Genomic DNA, 26,778 nt, shown 5'->3' with positions numbered 1-26,778 from the left:
GATAGAGATGATACTGACTCTCAGAGGCCTGGGCCAATGTGTGCTTCTGTCTTGGTTTTCTTTTTTAAACAGAAGGGTCTAAAAAGAAAAAAAATTAAAATAGAAACAAAGCTTTTAGAATAAGGATATCAAATATTTTTGTACAGTATCTATGCAGTATATTTTTTGCCATGTAATATGTTTGTATTTTAACTTGTTGTTACAAAAGAGCCAAAATAAAACAAATTAGAAGTTTACAAAGTAAAGAAGTTACAGTAAGCTAAGGCTAATTACTAATGAGGAAACTAAAGGTAAATTTGGTGTAGCCCAAGGATACAGTGTTTATAAAGTCCACAGTGGTGTAGAGAAGCACACCAGTCACTTACCTGTCTCCCATGGACCACAAGCAGCTCCCAGCCCCTCAAGGTCCATTCACAGTCAAGGCCCTACCCAGATCTACTGTTTCCATCTGTTGTACAGATTGTCCTGTGTCTTCTTAGGTGTTGATTTAGATACACCACTGCTGTTGTCCTTCAGCTGCTTGTGGTATTCAGGACCGCAGCGCGTTGGACTGTAGCCCAGGAGTGTCGCAGGCTACAGCATCTGTTCTATGTTGCTCTCATCGTTGTGAAACTGCTTAATGACACCTTGAGCAATGCATGGCTGTACTGTCATTTCTCTGAGCTGAGTGTAGGTAGTGTAGGCGGAAGTTTCTCGCCCGCCTGCCTGTTCCCAAATACCCAACAACTGTTTCCCAAATAATTGACTTTACTTGGAAGCAGCTGCAGAACGGGTCAGGACAAAGAAACTCCAACTCTGCTTCAAGGTAGATGTAGTAATGGCACCTGTCCTGTAGGTCTGGGGCAAGACTGAATGAGCCAATGAGCTACACTCAGTATTGTGCCTCTCCTGAGGTATGACATCAGTAGATATTTGCCATTACTATGACAAACTTGAGAGACGATAAAATTATCCAGAGATGTCGACTTACTGAAGTCCTTTGCTCTGGATCATTTCTTGTTTTAAGTCAGTCTCTTTTCCTAGCGTGGTAGATTTGACCCTATTTGGCCTGCTTGACTGGATTCCCTACCTTAGATTTCCTGTCTATGAATAATAGACTCTACTCCACGTATTGCTGTTGCTGCAAACTTAGCCCGATTCCTCACATACAAACATTCTTCCAAGGGACTACATAAGAAAGGCTGAATTTGTTTAAGGTTCAGGCCAGCCCCACGCATCGGGTGAGGCTTTTCCCGGCACATCTTATCGTTCTCGTTTCTACAGGAGCTCTGTGCACACACCTCTGCGGTGCTGATTATTACCATTTTTATTTCTCTGTTGATACCTTTCTCCTGCAGCAGCTAGCACCGAAGCCCGTGTGTGGTGATCAGGAGACGTTTGATTACTCCAGGCGTGTATGTGTGCAAACAGTCAAAGAGACAGTGCAGACAAGGCCAGCATTTGAGCTAGAAACAAACTGGCCATTCTTTCAACAGTCCCACCCCGAGGCTATGGCTCTGCAAATCTGAATGGGCACAGCTAGTAGGAAGAGAGGCTTTGGAGTAAGTTCAGACAGAAGCATAAATTATGTAGCTATTGTTGGGGGGGACGGTGTGAGTGAAAGTGGACTTGAATTAGACTAGGCTCCAGAATTTAGTTTGGGATTTGCTTCCCGATGATCAGAAGAAAAATTCTGATGAGGCACATGTTTGTAGCTCCGGTGTTGGAGGCAGGGGTGGTGGAAGGTGGTGGTAGTGGTGGTAGTGGGGATGCAGAGGTGTGAGGAGAGAGCACAACAGAATTGATGAGGTTAGGCAAGTCCCCAGAGCTCAGTGGCCAGCCGGTTTATTCAAATTGGCGAGTTTCGAGTTTAGTGAGAGACTTTCTCTGAAAAAACAAGATCAGCATCAATAGAGGAAGATACCCAACCTTTATCTCTCGCCTCTGCATGTGTATGCACACACACACACACACACACTCACACACACACACACTCACACACACTCACGCGCACTCACGCGCACACACAAACAGAAGTGTATCATAGCAGAATATATAACAACTAACGGTAAGCGTGCAGTTTTGTGAATTCCCACTGTTTTATGAGCATCACTCTTATCCATTTCCAGAACTTTGCCCCCAACTGTAACTGTCTTTATCAGCATCAACTTGCCATCCCCTAGTCTCCCCACCCATCTTCATTCTGCTTTCAATTGTTATTATCTCTCCACTGCCTCAGAGACAGGAAATAATACGTTTGTCTTTTTGTGATCAGCTGCACACTGCTGATCCTGGAGTCCCATCCATTTTCCTAAGGGTGAGGTGGCCGCTCTACATATTTGAGTCTATTAGATTTTCCACTGGGACACCCTTTCAAGGCTCCGATTCCCTAAGACTAGCCCCTCTCTCAGAGCTGGACAAGCCGCCTCTCCCAGCTTGGGAGGTCCTGCTGTGCCAGGCAACAGCACGTTGCCGGGGGAATTTAGAATCTGGTTACTGGACACTGCTGCCCATGCTCCTTATTTTGTTTATGTATACATGGTATGTGTATAGATGTGCCCAGCACATTTGGGGGCAAGGGGAAAGCTTTGGGGAGTCAGTTGCTTCACATAATGCCCTCCAGATTCATCTGTATTATAGCTTGTGTTAGAATTTTCCTGTGGTTTAGGCTACATACCAGTTCGTTACATGTTTGTCTGTCATCTCTCCGTGTCTAGTACTTCCAACATTTGGCTACTGTGAATAAGGTGTAGGTGTAATTTTCTGTCTCACCAGTTAGCTCTGTCCTACCAGCCAGCTCCCAAATAACCACACAGAGACTTATTATTAATTATAAATACTTGGTTGATAGCTTAGGCTTGATACTAACTAGCTCTTACAACTTAAATTAACCCATATTTCTTATCTACATTCTACCATGTGGCTCAGTACCTTTTTCCAATATGGCATGTTCATCTTGCTTCTCCCCATGTCTCTTGGTGACTCTGCCCTTCTTCATCCCAGAGGGCCCTCTCCCTGTCTGCAAGTCCAGCCTAACCTCTTCCTGCCTAGCTATTGGCCATTTAGCTCTTTCTTAAACAAATGAGAACAACACATCTTGACAGTGTATAAAAAGATTATTTCATAACAATAAGGCCCCTGTGAACACAAATTAGCAAATGTCTGCTTGTGTTGGGTTTCAATAGCCAGGCAAGAATTGTTGGAATATGGTAATTTTATGTGTAAATTTTTAGAAGAACTAATGTCATTTTTATATAGCTGAATCATTTTACAGTGTGCATGGGTTCCATCTTTTTCAAGCTTTTTTTGAACACTTATTACCTCCCCCGTATGTGTGTGTGTGTGTGTGTGTGTGTGTGTGTGTGTGTGCAATTCTAATAGATGTGAAGTTCTAAAAATTTTTAACCAAGGACACAAATATTGGTTACAAATATTTGTATTTAATAAATATTCCCTAACTCCTTTCAGTTCATATTATGCAAAGGAGGACCAATAGATAAGTATGCCCTCAGGAGTCTCAGAAAGCTGAGGACAGGCAGTCAGCACACACAGTGCATGTAGAAGAACACACATGGAAAATGGCCGTTCTGGATTTCCAGGGAAATGTTTATAGTTTGGCTGGGGCACATACCTGTAATCCCATCTCTGAGAAGACAGAGACAGGAAGATCCTTGGGGTTTGATGGACAGCCAGTCTAGACCAATTAGTGAGCTCCATGATCAGGGAGAGACCTTGTCTCCAAAAAAATGAGATGGAGGATTGAAGAAGGCAGTGTCAACCTCTGGTCTTCACAGATGCACATGTGCACACACACAAAATAAATAGTTCAGCTACTATACCCTTTTGTCTCTTCCCTATTACATATTTTCCTTATTAAAAAAATTTAATTGTATATATTCATTGTCATACACATCTTAAGGTGTATGTAACTAAAACATTTTCCCGAAGTTAACAATAATAAAATAAGTAATTAAGAAAAAAAAAATGTAAGAAGGCCTGTGGGAGATTGTTTAGTAAGTAATTACTTGTTATCCAAGCTTGAGGGCATGACTTCAGTCCCCAGTAACTTTGTTAAAACAAACAACAGCTGGATGTGGTGGCACATGCCTTTAATCCCAGCACTCAGCAGGCAGATCTCTGAGTTCAAGGCCTCTGGTCTACAGAGCAAGTTTCAGGACAGCCAGGGCTACACAGAGAGACCCTGTCTTGAAAAACAAACAAACAAAACAAACAAACAAAAAGAAGCCACTGGGTATTGCAGCATGCATCTCTACCCCTCCCCCCAGCCCTAAGGAGGGAGAGACTAGAGGGTTTGCTGGCTGGCCAACCCTAGCCAAGTTTGTGAGCCCCAGGTTCAGTGAGAAACTCTCAAAGAAATAGGGTAGAGAGTGGAAAAAGGAAACATCTTCTGGCTTCCACAAGCATTCATACATGCATATATGTTTATGCACACTCACATGCATGTATACAAGCATCCACTGCATTTGTACAAAATACATGCACACACACATACAACTTTCCATATACCCATATATTCTGTTAAATTTATGAAGAAAGGCATTACCTGTGGCATTGGCAGCCACAGAGGTCAGTTTAAATGACAAGGTTGGCACTCCCTAGCATGTGTCTCCAGATGTACATGACAGTAATAACCATTTCCATTTATTTAACACCTAGCCTATTGCAGCATGTTTACATCTGGGGGAAGGAAATGGGATCAGGTAGGAAATTCAGGCTCACAGGAGTTGGAAAGGTAGATTATGGATTCAGATGCTGGGGCTGGAAAGATGGCTCAGTAGTTAAGAGCAGAAGACCCTGGTTTGATTCTCAGCATCTGCATGGTGACTCACAACCATCTGTAACTCATGAAGAAATAGAGAAAGGCAGTCTGGACCAGAGGAGCCATGTACAAAGCTGGAGTCACAAAGAAGAACACCATGTGCTTGGCACCCTTCCAGTCCTTCTGTGGGGAATGTGGGGAATGGAGGGCTTGTGGCGAGGTGAAGGTGACCCTGGAAAGGCCAGCAGAGGACACATCCTGGGAACCTCTGGGCTTATCTATCTCTTCAACAGGTCTTTATAAGGCTTCTGCCATACTCCCAGTACTAGGTTGAGAGTTGAGCCTTCGAAGATAAGTAAAACATCAGAGATAGAATGGAATGGGGAGCAGTAATAGAGAAATGGACATAGCCTAAAGGAGTTCAAACAAGGCATCGCTACCCCAGATAAGTAGAGCAGATGGAGAGAAAATCTATAAAGGAGTTTTGGAAGAGATGACTGTTGGTTAAATTCCAGATGTTGGTTAAATTGGCGCTGCTCATGGCTGGCCACCGCCCGCGGCGGCCAGCTGGAGGGGTGTGCTGGTTGTCCGGAAGAATCACGAGCCATGGTTACCTTTCTAGAGCTTTATTGAGAAAGAGAGAGAGAGAGAGAGAGAGAGAGAGAGAGAGAGAGAGAGAGAGAGAAAGGGACAGAGAGAGACAGGGAGAGAGGGAGAGAGAGAGACCGTGCCGAGGGGAGAGGGGAGAGAGAAGGGGAAAAGGAGGAAGGGGCGCAGAGAGGGCCTACCCGCTTTTTAGGCTGGCCTGTGTCCCAGGATTATGATGTAATTAAGGACAAAAGTCTTACATCCCAGACTTTTACTTATTATAAAAAAAAAAGCAGGTAGATGGGAATAGGGGCGTTGTTCCTCTCAAAAACTGCTTCAGGCTGAATGGTGGGCGTCGGTTGGCTCTTGGGGGATGCAGAAGGGGAGTCTTCAGAGGAACCGATGCCCACCATTCAGCCTGAAGCAGTCTTTGAGAGAAACGGTACCCCATACCCACTCATCCACATTTTTTTTCTTTTTTTTAGAGAAAAACAAGTCAGGGATGATATGAAGTCACAACATGCTCCCACGGTTGGGCATGCCTGGCGGACCTAGACACTCCCACCTAGTTATTTCTGGTTCAAAATAGCCATTTCCGGGTCAAAACATCTTGCGTGACTAGGACTCCGTGGCTTTGCATGGTTGCGTAAAGCATGCGCACGCAGCCATGTGATCTACACGTATGCGTGGAGTAGCCCCATGAGTTCCTGTATGCATGCATGCATGCATGCGCGGTCCACCCTTTATAAGCCGGTGCAAAACCGGCTTCACCCTTTCCCCTCGGCCACGTGTGTTTCCCACAGGCCTGTTCACGTTTGTCTCTTTCTCTCCTATCTTAATAAAAACTCTTCTGTGGATTTGTCATGTTTGGGGACGTTTCCTTGCAGGGTAAGAGCGCCAAATAACTAACAATGACCCCTGAACTTCAAAAAGGTGGAATAAGCATTGTTAGTCAGTCAGTCGTGGGGTGCATGGAAGAGGGTTTGTCACAAGCGAAAGCCCAAAGACAAATGAATTGCTCGGTGGGGGACAGAATCGGAAGTTGTTTTGTGTGGCCTGTTTTAAGCATTAGGCATCGGATGAGACTGAAATGTATATAGGACCCAGTCTTTGCACCATTTCAGTGATGTAAACTGCAGGGAACAGCTAGATCCCTCTGGTGGGCAGGAAAGTTTCCGTGAGAGGGAACAGAAAATCGGGAGGACTGACTGAGCAAACAAAACCGAGGGGCTTAGTGAGGGTAGGGCACAGAGAGAGAGCCCTGGTCTTCGGATTGTTTGGGAGATAAAATACCTGTAGGACTTTGTGAGAAAGGGTAGGAACCAAGATTCCTAGCAAGGTCAAGTCACTGTTTCTGAGCCCTCTGACCATTTAACTCCCTGGGCTAGACCAGAACTGATGACAGACAGACACATGGAGGTCTGTGATGCCTGGCACCTAGCGGGGGCGGGGAGAGGGGGTGGTCCTCTCTCACTACCACCTGATGGCTTAGGACAGAGGTGCCGGGGGCATGACTGGGCAAGCTTCAGCCAATGCCAGGGAAGCCAGTGTTGTTACCAGGAAGTGGGAGTTGCAATTAGCACCGTTACTAGAGGAAAGCCTGGGTTTTGTGAGCCTGTACTGCTAAAAGCAGCTTTTCCACTGGATGAATTTACTTGTTTGTAAAAACAAATGGGTAGAACTTGGTGTTTTAAATGTAGTTTGGGGAGATTCAAGGTTGTCAACTACAAGCTTTGTTACTAGCAGGAAATGAGCTTTGCTGCTTTTAGCATCTTGTCTAGGCAGGAGGAAAAGGGCAAAAACTCTGCCTGGGTGTGTTTGAAGAGCTGGAAAGAAGGAGAGAAAGAACATGGAACTACTGTCTAGAGCTAGAAAGAATCCAGAAGAGCCCTTCGCTTTGCAAGAGAACTTTATTACAAGAATAGCTGCAGTAGCGAGAGTTGCTGCCATGTTCTGGGCTTTTGGAATGCCCACCCCCCCCCCCCAATGAATAATGAAATAAACCCTTCATTTTCAAGATAAGGAGATCAAGGTCCAAAACGGTAATTTGCCTAAGGTCACATGTGTCAAGTTCAAAAGAAACTTAAGACAAATGGCTGACTGAGGTGCCCATTAGCATACCAAAGCACATGGCGGCCTCCAGGCTCACTCAGTACCCAAGGCTCCGCTCACTCTGCTCACCCTGCCCCTACCCTAAACTGCTCAGCTCCTGGGTTTCCCTTCCCCCAGCTTCTGATTCCTGTATAACACCGCCATTTCAGCTGGGCACTCCCTTGGCTTTCCTCTTCGCTCTCTCTTCTCTCTCTCCTCTCATGGCCTGGTTCAGTCTGCTTCTCTGAACCCTTCCAGATGCCTGTGGCTGCACTCTCCCTCATACCTGCAATAAAAACCCTTCTCCTCAACCACACCTTGGAATGGTCATGTCTTCATTTATACAACATGGAATATTAGTGGCCAACTGAGACAGAAATCCAAGAGTCACAAGCTTACAACAAACTCTTCCATCTACAACAAAAGTTCGAGAAATGTCTGTGCTTGTGAGGAGTTAGTTTTTCTTCCTCTTTGCCTGTAATGGGCTAAAATAGAACACACACAACAGGTGCCAGACTCACTCCCAGATGACTGGTGCTATACTGTGAAGACAGAGCAGATATTCAATTTCTCCACCTGTGTACCTGACACCCCCTTTCCCCCAGGGCTTTTGTCCATGGCTTTTCAAAAACTCTGTGGGCATTTTCTTTTACTTTGTCTTGTGTTATCCCATCTCAACAAGTTCAACTGCTCAGAGAATTGAGGCTGTATCCTACATGGCGGGTGGTGTGTGTGTGTGTGTGTGGTTGGGGAGCACAGGGTGGATGAGGGCTGGACATGAGCCTACCCTATCATGTTAGATGGTAGCTAATCCAATCATACACTGGAAGGCAGACGTGGTACATACCGTTCTGAGGATAGCTGAGCAATAGTCAGGTGACTTTTTGCCAAGCAACTTTAGAAGTGACTTTGGGCCTCACTGGGCAGCTTCCATACCTGCTATTTGGAAACCAGGCTTGAGAAGGTTGGGAGGGAATAAAAGGCACAGGCTACCTTATAATGCCAACTTCCTGTCTCTCAGCCTTCTGGAAGTTCTACAATCATGTCTCCATGCACATAGGATCTTAAACAGCCCAAGAGAGGTTTGGAGAAATCTTTTTTTTTTTTTTCCCAGAGCTGAGGACTGAGCCCAGGGCCTTGCGCTTGCTAGGCAAGCACTCTACCACTGAGCTAAATCCCCAACCCCTGGAGAAAGAAATCTTAACTGTTGAGGACGCTGTTGGCCTCTGTGCCATGATCTCTAGCATAGAGAGAGGCTGGGACTGACAGAGGACCTGAAGTCAGCTCGTCCTCACATCACTTACCCATGGAAGGTCTCAGGTTTTCCACAAAGCCATAGCAGCTGCCTTTCTTAGACATGCTCCAGCAGACACCCCTGTCCTGCATCCTCTAATGAGACTGGGTATCTCTGCTCAGCATAAATGCAAACTCGGTCTTGTCCAGGCTTGATGCCACAAGGATATCAGATCATCGTTCTGCTCCTAAGCAAGTACTGGGTGGGCCTGGAGCTGGACCCAGGGTCTGCCTGGCCCTGAAACCAATGAATGTAGCAGACCTATGAGGCTCAAAGAGGTGAGATGCAGTACCCATTCTAAGCACTATCCTCCTTCCTTTCTAAGTCCTTCAAACCTGGGTCATGCAGAAGTCCAGCCTGCTGCCAAACTCTCAGTGTCTCAGAGGACTCCCTAGCGGAGACTGTGGTAACTGGTTCCTGCATCTTCTGCAAAGGTGGAGGGATCAGTAGAGGGTTTTTTTTTCATCCTGCGCGAATTGCCGTTGTTTCAAGGTGGTATTATCAATGAACAGTGGGATTCTTCCTTGAGCTTTGGACTATGACCCTCAACTTCTTCCTAATTTCTCGCTCTTCTTCCTACCTCTAAAGGAGCCAGAGTTCTTAATTAGTGCCTAATGGTCTTGAGATAAAATGAGAGAAAATGAACAGCCATGCACAAAATGACCCTTCGAAGCTTTGTAGCTGCTCCTCAAAATGCTGAATATTTTCCATTTAAATTCTGGGGTGGGAGTGGGAGGATTTGGTATATGCTATGTGCCAGGCTCCAGTTCATACATTTTACCCATATTTAATCTCAACCACCTAACGCCCTGTGAAGGAGATGTTCTTCACAGGACCACAAGTGCCATTAATAAGACAGGGAGTCTACCTGTCCTCCCAGCAGCTGCATGGCCTAATTCTGCACTTCATAAGCAAAGCCTGGGCGCTTAAAGCCTGCCACTCTTTTAAATGCAAATGATGTTTTTCAGTGGTGAACTCACATTGTATCAAGGTGACTGAAAGAGAGAGAACTTGGTAAGAGGACACCTTAGTGTCCTCATAGTGGCTTCTGCCAGGACTGTAGCATCTGGTGGGAGATGGCACTGGCCTCATTTTGACTTGTGAATCATGTGGAAATGGCCACACGACATGTAATAGAGTCAGACCTGGCCTTGCTCTACAGCACCCTGTCAGGCTCATGCTGCATGTGGTATGAGCCCCACAAATTCAGAGGAAGTGACACAAGCCAACTTAAAATGAAAAGAAACATGGGATTATAAACTGGGTGTGGTGGCATACCTGTAGGGTCCCAGTTACTTGGAAACAGAGGCAGAAGGATTTCTTGAGGCTGGCCTAGACAAGCAAGCAAATAAAATAAAAAATTTAAAAGGAGAGTAGAATTGGGAATTTTTTTTTTACTTTTGGGAAGAACAAGCTTAGAGTACATTTCAGGGCCTAACAGGTAATAATTAGCTGTTTCCTGTCCCTGCTAAGTTTAAGCTGAAACACTAGTTTTTTGAGTTAATGGATTTTGTGTGTGTGTGTGTGTGTGTGTGTGTGTGTGTGTGTGTGTGTGTGTTCTTTGTTCTACTGGAGGTGACTAGTAACTGTTAATGCACAGAGCAGAAGAGACCTTGTGAAGTTTTTCTATCATGGGTGGACAATGAACAGTAAATACTGTGAGTAAATAAGTGTGTAATTAGAAAGTGAAAATCGTCTTGGGGGAGAAAAGTAAGAGGAAGAGAAAGGGCAGGGTGATAGGATCTATGTTAGTGTTAGCCCCTTTTCTGTTACTGTAATTAAATACATTAAATACACAAGGCTGGCATCTTATAACTAACAGAGGTTTATTTAGATTACAGTTCTCAGAGGTTCAAAGTCCAAAGCTCATGTGCAAGCTCTTGGGAGGCCCCTTTGGTTGTACCACATCATGTTGGTTGGTATCACAGTGGGAATGAGAGAGAGAGAGAGACAGAGAGAGAGAGAGAGAGAGATCACATGGTGAGACAGAAAGCGGAGGTGGGGAGCAGTATGCTCTTTTATAACACCTTACTCTAATAAAAGCTAATGGGGCTCCCACGAAAACGATTCCTTTCCTTTCTCCCACTGGGCTCCACCTTTTGCCTGTCTGTCTGTCTGTCTGTCTCTCTTACGTGCGTAGTTCAGTGAATTTTAGCCAGTGTTACACCTGGGTAGCAGCCATGACACAATCAGATATTCCCATCACCCAGGAGCAGCTGCTGTACATCCCTTGGTGTAGATCCTCATACACCTCCAGTCTGCGGGAGTCATCGGTCTGACTTATGTCTATAAATCAGTTTTCTCTGTTCTAGAATCCCATGCAAAAGGAAGCATAGAGTATGGACTATGGATTCTGGCTTCTTCCACCTAACTTGTCCGTTCACATTATTATTTCAATTTCATTGAAAATGAAAGTGCATTCATTTTCGTTGTTTACTAGAATTCCAAAAAATCATGGCAAAAAAAGTTTTTATCCATTTGTTAATGAACATTGTTCATGCCCAGTGATTAGTTATTAGGATAAAGCTACTCTGAACATTTTGTTTCTCTTGGGTAATATCCAGTAGTGGAACTGTTAGGTTATATGATTACCTACATTTTCCAATGTAGGAGATACTGCAAAAATTGTCTTTGTGATATAAAATGAGATTTTTAAAAAGTGACTAGAAGAAGGTGAGGAAGCTAGTCAACCAGATAACTGTGGGAAGAATTTTCCAGGTTAATAAACAACAGAAGAGTCGTTGTGGCTGAAGTGCATGAGACAGGGAAAGAATGTGAGCTCAGAGGCAATGGGGCTGCTAAAGAGCAGGTGGGGCTTGTATTGCTTTAATGATTTCAGACTTTTTCTGAGTCACACTGAAGGCTTTGACTGAGGACGTATCTAACAAATGGCAGTCCTCTCTGACTTTGGAAAATATCAAATCGGGTTATAACATTGTAAACAGGGTATAGAAGGGCCAGGATGGGAGGCAGGAGGACAATTGGGAAGTGTCTGCTGTAGTCCATTTTGAAGGCGGATGGTGTTCAAAGTAGAGCAACAATTAACATTGGAAAAAGTGGGGAAGGCGGCAGATCCGATGGGATTTACACAGGTGGATCCGATGTAGAATGTGAGAGGAAGATGAGAGCTGATGAGAACCACAGGACTTTCAGCTTGAGCAGCAGAAAGGACAGAGCTGCCTCCATTGAGACAGGGAACGTTATAGATGAAGAAGGTTTGAGGTAGCAGAGTAAGACACTCAACTTTAGAAATTTCGTGTTTGGGATACTTGTTAGGTATTTCATGTGGCAAGCAAGCGATTGAGTGTGTCAGAACTTCTGGGAAAAGGGCTGGGCTAGAGACACAGGCTTTAATGGTGTCAGCATGCAGATGGTATTGGAAGCCTTGAGACTAGGTCAGATCACCAAGGGACTGAGAGCATCTAGGAGGGAAGGTCCAGGACCACACTGTAGGCCACTCACATGAATAACGCTTTGGGAAAAAAAAAAAAAAAAAAAAAAACAGGCAAAAGAAGACAGAACAGGCTCAACATGGAAACGTGGGAAGAGAAGCTGGAGGCTGGAGTCCTTGACGCCAGATAAACTAAGGGGGTGGGGTCAAAGTTTTGAAAGACTTCCGAGAGCTGAGTGATATGATGACTGAATACCCTCCTTCACTTTGGCACCATATACAGTCTCTATTAGAGACTGAGAGAGAGTGGGGGCAAAAGCTTGATGTTAGTGGGCTTAAAAATGTGAGAAGAGTCACCAGGGCAGTGAAAATGGATGATTCTATTGAAGAGTTGTGTTCCAAGAGGGAAGAAACAGATGTAACTGGTAAGGGTACTGGGTCGGTAGATGACCTGTTTTTAAAGATGGAAGTGTCCATACAGCAGTAGGACTTTCAGTGGATAGTGAAATCCTGATGGACGAGGAAGGGCGAGGCTTCCTGGGTGTTGCTTGGAAGAGGATCTGTGCTCAGAGACAGGACATGTGAGAGCTGGTGCTGGTGCATGGCCGATGTGACAGGGGGAGCTTGCACAAGCGCCAGGGAAGAAACGACTTTTACTTGTTCCCCCAAATACATTTCCAAGCATACTCCTAAAGTGAGTTACTCCCTCTCCCGGGGGCTCATTCATGCTGAGACATCCATGTTCATATCTGGAATACCTACTCTGTGCACATACAAACCCTCCCCATCTTCCAGAGTCCATCCAGCCCAGACCGCACCTGCTCAGGTGGGTCTTTCCTCATCCTCACGGTCTCAAATCTCGTCTCTCCATCTATTTTCTTCGACTGACTACAGTTCAGAATGACTATTTGACACAGATCATTTCATCTCTATCTGGCATTTTTTTTATGTATATATTTCTTAAACCTCCCCATGGATTACATTTTGTGGGCTAGATCAACACCAAGTATCCTCCACAGCTTTCGACATAAATATTATTGAGCTCATAACAGAAATCCAGGATTTTATGTGGTTTGGTTACCAACACCCGGTAAGCTACAGGTGAGATTCAGTTGTGCTGTAAGAAGCTGTGGCTGAGAAGCTCTTTTCTCCATCTTTTGTTATTTTCTCCCGACACCCAGCTGCTGGGAGAAGTCCAGCTGACCCCCACTCTTCTGGAATTGCATAAAGAGGGCTGGTAGATTTTGGAAGCATATAACTTGAGAAAAGGACCAACTGGCAAGTGGAAATCCTTGACTGAGTTTATTTTGAGCAACATCCACTCATTTGGTAACTATGTAGCCATCTTCTATAGGTAGGGTGTGCTAGCCGTGAAGTCGTGAGTAGAGGTGTCTACACTGACTTGCAACTCGGTGTCCCAACACCTTGTGGAACTGTGACACCACCTTTCTGCTGTCGCTCAGCAGTTTCTCTACTGTGATGGTTGAAAGGAACTTACTATTAAGGCCTGCTGTTGTAGCTGGGGCTTGAGGCAGTGACCAGAACAGTATTTACCATTTGGATAGGGGTGCTGCCATTGTAGAAACTGAAACTCCCCACCTGTTCAACCTAACAGAGACAGGCAGAGGCAAGATGCTCTTTGGCCTGAGGATAGGTAACTGACTTGTGAGTTGGTGGCATTTATTTATTCCCTTTTCACCAAATACTTAGTAAGTATTAAGCGCTTAATACGTTACGTCCGGTAACTGCTTCGGGTATGATCAGATCACAGGATGAACTGCAAGGCACCAAACGTGGCCTCACACAATGTACTTACAACATGGTAAAGTGCAAGACAAGTCACATGTGCTATTTAGAATTCTCTGGTGACCACAGTTTAACAGAACCATGTAAAAAATCGATGGCAATAATGTATTAAAAACATTGTAATTTCAGCATAAAAATCAAAGTACAAAAGTTCTTAATTTTTAAAAGATTTTTTAATGTTCTTTCCTGATAGTCAGTATTAAAAATCCACTATGAACTGTCCCTGGAATTTCATGGTATGTTCAGTTTGTGCTGGTTACATCTCCAGGGTTCAGTAGCTGTGGGTGTGCCTGCCATCCTGAATGGCCTGGCTGTGGTGTCTGCAGGGTAAACACTGTCCCAGGTTTCCAGGACAGGTCTAAGCTCAGAATGTGGCCTGATGATCATAAGATTTCCTTTAGGCCAGGCCAGGCTTTTAAAACAGGAGTCAGACATTGGAGTCCAGTACCAGATCATGTCAGATTCTGTCAAGGATTTAAATGTCTTCAACAGGCCATATCTACCAATTTATTTATAAATAAACATGTATGGTCCACATTCCCATCACAAGCCCGCAGGCCGAGCCAGGCTTGGGATGTCTTGTTTTTTGAGACAGGTCTCACTACATAGCCCTAGCTAGCACAAAACTTATTATGTAGACAAACTGTCCTTGAACTCACAGAGATCCACCTGCCTCTGTTTCCTGAGTGCTGAGATTAAAGGTGTGTGCCACCTCGCCCTGCCTTTAATATAGTTATTATAAGTCCTCTACCTGCTGCCCGAGGAGAAATTAAGAAAAACAAAGGGTGGTTCCTATGAAATGCAGTTCTTAAACAGCTGAGAGAAACATCACTTGGAACAACCCTTTCAGCTCCTGCGATGGGGCTGGGCTCCTGTCTCCCATGAAGTATCCTGGGGGATTGCACGGGCTCCAGCCGCACCCTGGCTCTTACCAGGGGCCTGCAAGTTACTAAATTAAGCCCAGCCAGGCCTATTTGTGAACATAGACTCCTGCCAAGTCAGAGAGATTTGTCCTGCTAAGGAATGTACTGGGGAAGGGAGAGGTTCCCTGAGATCACTGGTATTTATGTGTATGTCATCTCACTTGCCAGCCTGGTTGGGCCAGATCAACAGAGGCTCTGGGACCCAACCAAGAGGCCAACAGAGTGACCAGAGAAAATGACTAGCTTATGACACACCGAGGTTTAATTGGAAGTCAGTGGGAAAAAGACAGCATGTATCTTGGGACCTCTGTGCTCAGAGAAAATAAAATGGCCAGCACACCTCACTTTTTCCCTCATTTATCCTTCTTTAAAAGTAAACTTTATTTAAAAAAAAAAGTAAACTTTATATTTTAGAGCAGTTGTAGCTCACAGAAAAATTGAACAGGAGGCTCAAAGCTCTCCTCTCTACCCTTTGCCCCATGCATACATGCTTCCTCCACCATCAAATCACAAAAACATTCTCGTTTGATGTGGTTTTTATTGGATTTCTAAACAGAGTGGATCAGAATCAGCTCTTCCACTGTGATTCGTGCATCTGGCGACTTGTGGAAATCACATTTATTGAATACCTTCAACATGTCACTATTTCTATTTCATCTTATTTAATTGCATTTTTAAAAATCGATATATCTGAAGTTAAAACACGAAGGAACTGTGCTGATGTTCCCGAAATGACCTCCAGAATAGAGAGGATGAGCTATCTGTGAAAAATGGTTGAATTTTCATTTTCCCGGAGTTCCAGGTAGTAGAATGTGTGATAGCGGATATTTACACCCAGGCTGATAGCCATCTTACCATTCCACTGCCTCAGCACGAGAGCTTCCCCTTCCCTTGATGATGTTGCAGTTCACTTTTCTGTCCTGAAGTAGAACTGGGATGCTGGGCGGGAGAGCAGCCTGGCACATGATCTGTCGTCTGTGGGTTTAGTGGCGTCTCTTTGGAGGATGAAGTCAGGAGTCATGGTGAATTCACAATAACTTGTGTATCGGCTGCTATTTATATCTGCCACCTGTGCATATTTCTACATGGCTATCTGATCCTGGGTTATTACAGGCTGCTTATTTCTCTGGCTTATTGCATTCTGCTATAAATCAACTATTTAATTGATTAGACAGATGTTATAAATTCTTGGGGGGGTGGGGGCTGTGTCTGGCTTGCTGTTTCTAAAAGCTGGTACAGTGCCTTGCCTGTCCAAGGGCTGATGCTTATGAAGTATTTGGTTGGGGAACAAAACAAGCAAGTGCTGGCGTCTCACCAATCAGCTACCTTACCCTCTGCCTAAAGAGCACCTTCTCTCTGCCTTCCTGTCTCCCAGTTTCTCCCCGTCTCTCACACTCCCCCACATACACACACACTCTCACACACTCACACACAACCCTAGACACACTTGCGCAAACACCTAATCTTAGAATGTCAGCACACTCAGAGCCTGATAACAGCAAGTGGGCGTGGCTTTAGGACCTTCTGAAGAAGTGCGGGAGGTTGGGCTTGAGACCAGGCCCTGAGCAAAATGTCACAGTTCAGACATAGGGCTTGCTGTTGTAGAAACCAAACTTTTCCACTTGTTTTTCTCCGTCTCCGTGGGAGACCGGGTATTCAAGCTGCCTCTGGCAGGGCACCGCCCTGGCATTACACAGTCTGACGGTGACTGAAGACATTGCCCTGTTGTCCCTTGCCTGGCAACAAAGGACACTTGTCTCACGTTGGAGCAACCTCTGCTCTAATTTGGGCCTTAGCTGTGTAACTGAAAGTTAGTGAGCATAGACTCTGTGGGACAGCAGCTCTACTTCAGAAACCAAGGCTTCCATTCTGCTAACGTCTAAGAACTTAATGTTTTCCACATGAACCCTGCTGGCCAGGTGGCTTACATTCACACAGGACACTGGCAGGATTATGGGTTTTTTTCTTATGCAAGGCGGAAAGGTCCCAATTTGAATGAATCAAATGTTTACCAGCAAAGCTTTGGGATGAGTACTCTAACATCGCACCATTAATGGCAGAGCTAGGTGTCTCCACCCATGGTGCTCTTGGGTTCTATTTTTGCTTTGAAATTTTGTGAATAGAAGGAAAATTTATTTATAAAGGAATTCCTTCAGAAACTATGTAAATGATTTCTAGGGGGGTCATACAAACACCACTACCTTGTACCTTAGTCAGAAGGATGGAATTCCTTATGAAAACACTGCATGCTTTACTAAGTTCTACAGAGATGTAATATTATTCCAGTGAGATCCAAGAAGCCTGAAAAAGGAAATTATTCTGTGTACAAGGAGCATGTTTGTACTTCACTTTTCTAGAAAGGTGTGAAGTCCGCGCATTAATGACTGCTTATCACTGGGGTGGACAGAACTGTGGGAGGGTCTCACAAAAGCCTTAAGCCCTTCCTCCCACTAAGCTATTTTTTTTTAGTTGTTTTAATTTACAGGGTTGATTAGGGTGGGATTTTGCTACATTTATTTTTGTCCCAAATAATGACTCATTTGTAGCAAGTCTGCTCTTTTGGCTTCTCCTGTTTCCAACGTGCAGCAGGGTCCCTGAAGGCTGACCCTGACTTGCCCCTTACTATAACAGAGAACTCCCGAGCTCAAACCTGTGAGACCAAGGAAAGTGCTTCAGCTTGGCAATTTTAATTTCCAATGAGGATTGTATTCACTGATTTTATTGTGCATATCAATATGCTGTCAAGTGTTCTCTCTCTCTCTCTCTTTCTCTCTCTCTTTCTCTCTCTCTCTCTCACATAGATGGAGTTTCTTTGTGTCCCAGCAGCTGCTCCCAAATAACCACACAGAAACTTAATATTAATTGTAAATATTCGGCTGATAGCTTAGGCTTGTCTCTAGCCAGCTCTTACATCTTAAATTAACCAGTATTTCTAATCTAAGTTCTACCATGTGGTTCATAGCGTGTTACCTCATTTTCTACACATCCTGTTTCCTCTGCATCTGGCTTGAGACTCCTCAGAGTCTGCCCTTCTTCTTCCAGCATCCTCCTAGTCTGGCTCTCCCACCCAGTCTCTTCCTGCCCAGCTATAGGCCAGTCAGCTTTTTATTAACCAATGAAAGTAATACATATTTACAGTGTACAAAGATTGTTCCATAGCATTCTATTTTATGTATATATGTATACATATATCTGTATATGCAGAGAGAGAGAGAGAGAGAGAGAGAGAGAGAGAGAGAGAGAGAGAGAGAGAGGGGAAACTGCAGTTTAATACCCAAACAGAAATGCAATTAAAGACAGTTGACAAAATGTTTTTAGGTATTCATTCCCTAAACTTCCTTGGAGAGATACCAAGGGCAAAGTACGACTGTTAAAGCCTGGAGGGAGAGGCGGGTGTTTAAAATAACTGATGCAAGAAGGAGCGAGGTGGTGCGTTCTAGAAACAGGCGTGGGATGGCCACAAGTCCCGGCTTGCTTGGGAGAGTCTGAATGTCACCTGTTGCCCATGTGTCCTAATGACACCACCCTCAGTATGGATGCTGAGTTATACTTATCTTGTACTACAGAAAGTTTCCTGGACAGGAGGTAGCTTGAGGTGCATCCCAGTGAACGTCAGGTTTAGAAGGAGAGAAGACATCTCGGGCTGGGAGCGGCTTAGGCTGAGCTTCAGTGGCATTCAAGGACAGCTGCACGGTTGGTTTCACACTCAGTAGGAGTCCTTGTGTCTGAGGATGGTGGCACCACTGAGCATAGAGGGTCTCCATGAACTATCATCTCTCAGAACTCTGCTCAGAAAAACGTGCTGACGGTGGCGGTGTGAGCCAAAGTCAGAACAAAAGGGGGACCATCAGGCAGGGTAAACTGAGCAGGTATGGGAAAGAAGACATGAAGCCAAGGAGACAGCGTGAGAGGTGAGGCGACAGAACTCTGCTCTTTGACATAGCGATGTTGCAGCTTCCTCTCGGAACACATCTGACTTGCAGTTTGTTTCTCCATTTCCTCTTTGCTGCCTGCACCTGCATCTGTGTGTCTACTGGTTTCCTTATGTCAGAGAGGTGCTGAGAGGCGGGCTCATTCTCTCTATTCATCAGTGTTAGGAAATAGACTGAGCACCACCATTTTATGTAACTCAGAGGGCTGAAGAAGCTGATGAAGGGAGCCAGTGACTCTCCGGTTAGGTCATTCCAGAGATAAAAAAGGGGGGAATGTAAGGAGTCTAAGTGCTTATGTTTTTGTAATGAAAATGCCCCTTTGACTTTATGGGAAATTCTAAATGTGCACAAAGATAAAGAGAATAGTATTTCCTGTGTCCCTGCCTCCTGTCCTGGGGACCATGTCCCCAGCTTCAGCAGTTCCCAATGGACCTCCTTCTTCTGGTTGATCTTCCCTGTTCTCAACTTCTCACAGCCACTCTTAGACATCTTATGACCTTGCCTGGTAATGGGTCAGAACAGACCTCTGAGAAGCTCTTTCTTTAAAACATAAGCACCACAATATTACTATACACAGAGTCTGAATAGTGCTTCCTTAACACCAGCTGATATCCAGGCCATAGTCAATCTCCCCGTCTGATGCTCCTGTTCAGATCTCCAGACCGTAGTGTCTCTGAGCTTCAGTGTAGCACACAGGAGTAGAACTTTGGCCCTTTCGAGGGAAAGAGGAGGAAGGAGAAGCAGAAGAGGAGGCTGGAATCTAGTTTGTTCTTTTTTTTAAATTTTTGTCTTCCGTGAGCTCATAGAACACCACTTAGAGACTGCTCCCAGATTAAAACAGGAAATATTTTAGTTTATGTTTTAATTTTACATTTTTCATTATGTGTGTGTGTGTGTTGTGCATGTATGCATGTACATGTATATGGAGGGGCTGCATTGGATGTAGGAAATCATCCCCCATCACTCTTCTACCTTATTCATGGAGGTAAGGTCTCTCAATCAATCACAGAGCTCACCCACATGGCTAGTTTTTCTGGTGAGCTTGCTCTGGGGAAATCCTCTGCCTTTGTCTTTCAGGGCTAGAGTTACAGGAGGGCCACCGTGCCCATCTACCATTCATTTGGGTTTCTAGGGATGCAAATTCTAGTCCTCAGGCTCTCAAGGCAAGCCCCTGAACCACTGAGCCGTCTCCCTGCCTCTACAGCCTTCAAGGACTTTAAATGAAAAGTTTTCATGTAGTCTCAAAGCATCATCCTATATCCCTGCCTTAGATAGCAGAGCTCAGCCTAGGAAACAGGACTGCAATGTGAATTTTAAGCACGGGACGCTGGTCATACGGGAAGCTCTAAGGACCAGGGAGCCTCTCACTCTGAGTGTTTTGTTAGGTACAATTACAGAAAAGAAGCTATACAGTCATTATTCCATGCTTGCAAGGAATAGAAGGCTTGGCTTATGGACCACCAAGGAGGACAAAGACAAGGCAGCATGGATAGAAAAATATATGGGAACATAACAAACCTGTGTGTCTTAAGAAGTAACACCTTGGGCTGGAGAGATGGCTCAGAGGTTAAGAACACTGACTGCTCTTCCAGAGGTCCTGAGTTCAATTCCCAGCAACCGCATGGTGGCTCACAACCATCTACAAGGAGATCTGGTGCCCTCTTTTGGCCTGCAGGCCAAACACTCATTGTATAAATAATAAATAAATAAAATTAAAAAAAAAGAAAGAACACCTCTCCAGATCCCTGTGGGGAAGCAGCTGTCATGCAGACCATTTCCTTCAGTCTGTCTGTCCATCAGTCTCTTGTTAGCTTGCTCATTTGTTGGATTTATTATGCCATGAATGTATTGGGAAAAATTTTGAAAATATTATGTTTAAGAGAGATGACCACATTGTGAATTATATGAGCAATTGATCCATTTTGAGTTAAGATGGGAGACCTGGAAAGAGTGAGCTGGCCACTCTGAGACAGGGTTTCTCTTTCTCTGTGTAGTTTTGGAGCCTGTCCTGGATCTCACTCTGTAGACTAGGCTGGCCTCGAACTCACAGAGATCCACCTGCCTCTCCTAGGATTAAAGGTGTGTGCCACCACTGCCTGGTTCACTCTGCTGTTTCTTTTTAACTCAGTCCTAGTTGAACTCAGAAGGGAATGCAGGGCTCAGTCCTAGTTGAGGAAATGCAGGTGGGGAAATGGTTTTTTGCAGTGTTCTGTGTTTATTGTAGATTGCTGCTGAGGAGCTGGTCCTTGCGGTTTCGTCGAACACAGCACACTGCAGATCATGACACACGTCATTGAAGTCTAGTCAACTGCTAAGTGTGTTCCTGGCCTCTAATTCTAAGTGCTGACATTGTGATGGAGCCTAATGCCTTTCTTACGTAACTTAAGCTTCAGTGCTGAAATCTTCCCTTGAGTTTATTGGGTGGATAACCCTTTGGGGGCACATGGCAGAAGAGGTGATTCACCTCCCCCCAGCTCTCCTTTTTTTTTTTTTTTTGGTATATAAATTTCTCTAGATATCTTAATGCAGTGCTAACAAGATCTGCTGATATGATAAGCAAATCTAGTTTGGGACCTACTTAAGCTGTACTTAGAACATACACAAGAACACTTACTTGTGCTGTGTGTAGACAAATACGGTAAACTGTGCCATCAGTTACCCCTGACCCCCACCCCCACCTGCTCCATCCAGTTCTTTCCATTTCTCTTCACTACTTATCTCAAAAGACTAAAGTGGAGAGAGTTCAGGTTGAGAACTCACGCTCAGGTGCATGGACATCCTGATTTTAGTGTAATTATTTCCTTTCTATGATACAATGTTCATCTAATATGTGATGGCATCTCCTAACTCCAGCTGTCTCAGACAGGGCACATTGTTACTGTTACTGTCAGTAATAGCCAATGGTTTTGAATGTTTACAGCATGCCAGTAATGTGCCTGTTTTTATACATTATTTCATTAGTCTTAGTACTATCTGTATGAGGTTGGGATCACTCCAGTCCCCTTGACAGAGGAGAAGATTAAGAGTTTTAGAGGCCAGGTACCTCTCCTGGCCTTTGGTACTTTGGCTGTCCCTGTTATACCTGCCTCCTCCATGAGGACTTCCAAAGATGGACCCCATGCAGTACATCTTCTGACTGTAGTTTACCACAGGGAACTCAATCAGACAAAAGTGGGTATTGTCTTCAGAGCTGCCATCTGTCTGAACAGTGAAGCAAGTGTCGAATGTCAATGTCGCATTTTGTCTCCGCTTTTACCTTAGAGGCCACCCTCCTGGCTTTCAGTTTCCTTAGCTTTAAAATGAAAGACATGAGGTGAAGAGCTGCCAAAGTCTTGGTTGGTGAGCACCTTCACACAGGGAGTGTCTGGGTGTGTTTTGCACACCATCTCCCTTAGTCTATATCATATTCCCTGTGAAATGGTCATTATTGTCTTCACTGATGAAGAAGGCAGCCACACAACCCTGGGGAAACTGAGGCTCAGAGTGCTCAGCTAGCCACTGTGTGCAGCTGGTTCTCTGTGGCTTAGAACTGGGTATCCTCAAAACCCCCACACCTCCACATTCCTTGGAGGTGTGTTTTGGTTTTGCTTAGAACATAAGAGTTCATGCAAAATTGCTTACAAGGAACTTTGGGGACATTGTCTGTGGATCAATTTGTGCCTGTTAGAGATTCTGCGAGACATCATGAGAACTGATCAGGTTATTTATGTATCCCAGGCATTTACCTTGGTTTTCCAGCTGTGAGGTTCTGTTTATTTACCCAAGCCTTTTCAACTGAATCTATCTGAGATGGCTTAGCAAACATCTAGACTTACCTAATTTAGTTAAGTTAGCCAGGGATAAAAACCATCATTGCCAGTTGGGTGGTAGTGGTGCACACCTTTAGTCCCAGCAGTCAGGAGGCAGAGGCAGGTGGATCTCTGAGTTACAGCCCAACCTGGTCTACAGAGTGAGTTCCAGGACTGCCAGGGCTACAGAGAAACCCTATCTCAAAAAAAAAAAAAAAAAAAAAAAAATCATTGCCAATACTTCAAAAATATAGATTAAGTTTTCTTTTATGTTAGACTTAAATCAGATTAGCAAGATGACTCAGCAGGGAAAGGCCCTTACCATAAATGCCTGGGGACCCACGTTTGATCCCTAGAATCCATGTAAAGGTAGAAAGAGGAAACAACTCTACAAAATTGTCCTCTCACCTCCATGTGTGTGTTATGACATGCATACCCATACACACATCAAACACAAGCAACAATAATAATAAAATAAAAATTTTAGGAAGATTAAACACATTTTACCCAGTTTTCCTCACTCTCTGAACAGAGAGATGCTAGCAAAATTTAGTGAGTTCAACAACCGAGTCTGCTAGTTGCAGAAGTAACAGTCAACTTAGGAGGCCTCCTTCTCAGCATCATGTTCGGAGTGCCAAATCCATGTGAAATATTATGATGTCAGAGAAGACTGCCACTGTCCCCTGGTGGCAATGTTGCTGCTGTTGGTGGTGACAATTATAAATACCATATTTATGGTAGATGTGTTAAAACACCACTCTAGGGGGCTGTGAATATGGCTCCCTTGAAAAGTATTTGCTGTACAAACACAAGGACCTGCATTCAGGCTCCCAACACCTATATAAAAGGTGAACGTAGTGGGGAAGCCTTAAACTCCAGCCTTGGGGGAGGCAGAGGCCTTGGCCAGCCTAAGAGACCCTGCCTCAAAATCTAAAGGCAAGGAGCAGTGAAAGACACCGGGCATCAACTTTGGGCCTCTACATTTCTACACACCATATGCATACACACACACACACACACACACACACACACACACACACACACACACACACACTGTCCCTGTCATTCCTGTCATCGTATCAGCTGGAAACTCACTAGTAAATATGACCTAAAACACCATGAGTCCCACTTCTTGCTGCTAGAAAATTCTTAGGAACCCAAATATTTAAAGCAGGCTTCTACTGTTCCCAGTAAGTGTTCCTGCTTCACCCATCTATGATGAGACACAAGTTCTGAGATCTTTCACAACTATAACACGATACTCTGTGTGGCCTTTGACACCAAGAGGTTGGTGGTTGGTACGCAATGTCATAGAATAAAATCTGTCACGCTGCTGTGGCATCCACGGTGCCCCTTTCCTGTGCTTCGGCTACTCTACCTCTGACTGCTCTGCTAGCCTTTGACCTCTTCACTCTTTTCCCCCTTGTACTCATTGAGTTTTTTAAATTATTTTATCTTTGAGATTATAATACAATGACATCATTTCCCCTTGCTTTTTTCCTCCTTTCAAATCCTCCCATATACCCTTCCTTGCTCTTTCAAATCCGTGGCCTCTATTTTTCATAAATTGTTGTTACATACAGATATGTATGTGCACACACACACACACATATATATATGTGTGTGTATATATGTGTGTGTATATTCCTAAACACGTAAATACAGTCTATTTGGTCTATATACTGTTACTTGTATGTATGTTTTTAGGACTGACCATTTGGTATTGGGGTACCAGCTGGTACGCTCTCCTCCCTGGGGAAGACTATTTCTCCTGCTCCCTTCACGCCTCAGTTCCCTGTAGTTCCCTGTGTAGGGCTGAGGGCTGTGGACTTTCTCCATCCACCCTAGCGTGTCTGTTGTTGCTGTCCTTGTCCAGCTCATGTATAGGCATTCATACTGGTGAGCCTTTATGGGTGGAGCTTCTGGCATTACTGGTGAGTTGTTGATTGCCACTGGCTCCCCCCATTTCTTCTTCACCATGGCATTCACAAACCAGATGCATCCTTTCTTCCTTCTTTCCTTCCTTCCTTCCTTCCTTCCTTCCTTCCTTCCTTCCTCCCCCCTCCCTCCCTTCTGTGTATTTCATATGTGTGATATATGTATATGTGTGCATATATGCATGGGAGAGCATGCCCCACGAGGAAGCCAAAGGAAGATGTCTGGTGTCTGTTCTATCACTCTATATTTTATTCCTGGAGCAGGATCTCTGACTGAACCTGATCTGGCTAGACTGACAGCCACCAAGTTCCAAGATTTTGATGTCTCCAGTCCTTCTCTTCTTGCTCACCCCTCCCCCTCTGTTCCCTCATGCTGGGGCCACAGGCACACACACCAGCTATCGTACGTGGGTGCTGAGGATCTGATCTTAGGTGCTCATGCTTGCACAGTAAGCACTGTTAGCAACCGAGTCACCTCCAGGCTCGGCTAATGCTCTCTGTATTGACTTCCCATTCCTCATACACAACTGGCTATTTCATCTGCTGGGCAACATCACTAAATCCTTGTTCACACTCTGCAGGCATGCCTTTATGTCCTTGTTCTCTTTGCCAAAATCTTAAGTGCTTCTGCCTTACCCTATAAGAATTGTTCCCTATGTAGATCCGTCACCAAAGACCACTTAATTTATAAAACTCCAAATTCATAATAAAGTTTGTGACATTGTTTTTAAAATACACAAATCTTTTTCCTTAAATAATTAAGCCCAGGGCTGGGGAGACAGTTTAGTAGGGAAAGTATTTATCAAGCAAGCATGATGACCTGAGTTTCATCAACAGCAAGTATGCCAAAAAATTAAATAAAATAGAAAGGCCAGGTGTGACATCTTCCACTGATAATCCCAGGAAAAGCTGGGTGTGGAAGTTTACACTGATAATCCCAGTGCTGGAGAGACTGACACAGGTAGATTTCTGGTGCCCACTGGCCACACAGCCTAGCCTAACCTAGAAGAGAGTTCCAAAGTGGTGAGAAATCTTACCCCAAAGGAAGTAGATGGCTCCTGAGGAATGCCACCTGGTGCCCTCTGATCTCTCTGCACGTACACCTGCACATATCCGTGCACCCACCCACATGAGCACACATACACAAATAATTAACCCCCTTTATATTTTAAAATATATAGTGGCCTATAGTGGTAGAAAACTTCTGTTTTGCTATGTGTCTGTCCTCTAATGTTTTAGAGAGCTGAAGAGCTTGGGCATCATTGGTGATCCAGAGGAAGCATGAACAGCAGCACAGGGGAAATCCCAGAACTGGAGAGCTTGTTTACTGATCCATCTGGATTTCCACATGTGTGTTCTGAAAAGGACTGAGATGAGATGAGAGGCTGTGGACCAGAGCAAAGTCAATAGGAACCAGGATAGAGAGTGCCGACGGCCAATGATGGTTAATGTCTGTGTGCTTTTCAGAACATCGAGCTGAAGGTTGAAGTGGAGAGCCTGAAACGAGAACTCCAGGACAGGAAACAGCATCTGGATAAGACATGGTGAGTTGCAGGCTGAGTTCTGTGCTGAGCAGTGTGTGCACATGAGTTTCGTCCTGCCCCAGACTCGGGCTCACTCACCACACAGGAATGGATTCAGAGGCAAAGTCCTGAACCTTAGCCTGTGGTTGATATATTATGCACCCCAACAAACTTACTTGGGGGAGTCAGAGAACAGAACAGTCACTATATTAAACATAGAGGTTAGGCAGTGGTCGCACATCTTTAATCCTAGTTCTGGAGACGGATCTCTGTGAGTTCAAGGCCACACTGGAAACAGCCAGGCATGGTGACACACATCTTTAATCCCAGCACTTGAGATCTCCTGTTTTTCTTGGGAAAGACACATGCTCTTAATCCCAGGAAGTGATGGCAGGAAGCAGAAAGGTATATAAGGTGTGAGGACCAGGAACTAGGGGCTTTTAAGCGTTTAGGCTTTTAGCAGCAGTTCAGCTGAGATCCATTCGTATGAGGACTTAGAGGCTTCCAGTTTGAAGATTGGCTGAGAAATTGGTGAGGTGAGGTTAGCTGTGGTCTGTTCTGCTTTTCTGATCTTTCAGAATTTACCCCAATAGCTGGCACTATTTTTTTTTTTTTTAATTTAAGACCGTTTAAGATTTGTGTTACATTAGCCTTCACATTTGAGTGTGGGATCTGATTTGGGATGTGAAGCCATGGATTTCATGTTTCCTTGGATGCATTTGTTACTTGGTCAGATACATTTTGGC

General features: G+C 44.6%; 1 protein-coding gene across 6 annotated transcripts in view; it reads left to right on the top strand.

Moving 5' to 3' along the window:
• The window catches only part of LOC118586386 (myomegalin-like), a 197,489-nt gene that overhangs the window by 78,022 nt on the left and 92,689 nt on the right, over positions 1-26,778 (top strand). For all 6 annotated transcript variants that reach the window (XM_036191569.1, XM_036191574.1, XM_036191565.1 and 3 more), the window contains one exon: positions 25,977-26,053. In XM_036191569.1, coding sequence (XP_036047462.1) covers positions 25,977-26,053 — 77 coding nt within the window. The remainder of the gene's footprint in view (positions 1-25,976; positions 26,054-26,778) is intronic.

Source organism: Onychomys torridus, chromosome 6, assembly GCF_903995425.1.
Source record: "Onychomys torridus chromosome 6, mOncTor1.1, whole genome shotgun sequence".
Classification (NCBI taxonomy): domain Eukaryota; kingdom Metazoa; phylum Chordata; class Mammalia; order Rodentia; family Cricetidae; genus Onychomys; species Onychomys torridus.
This window is presented reverse-complemented; position numbering and strand designations above follow the sequence as displayed.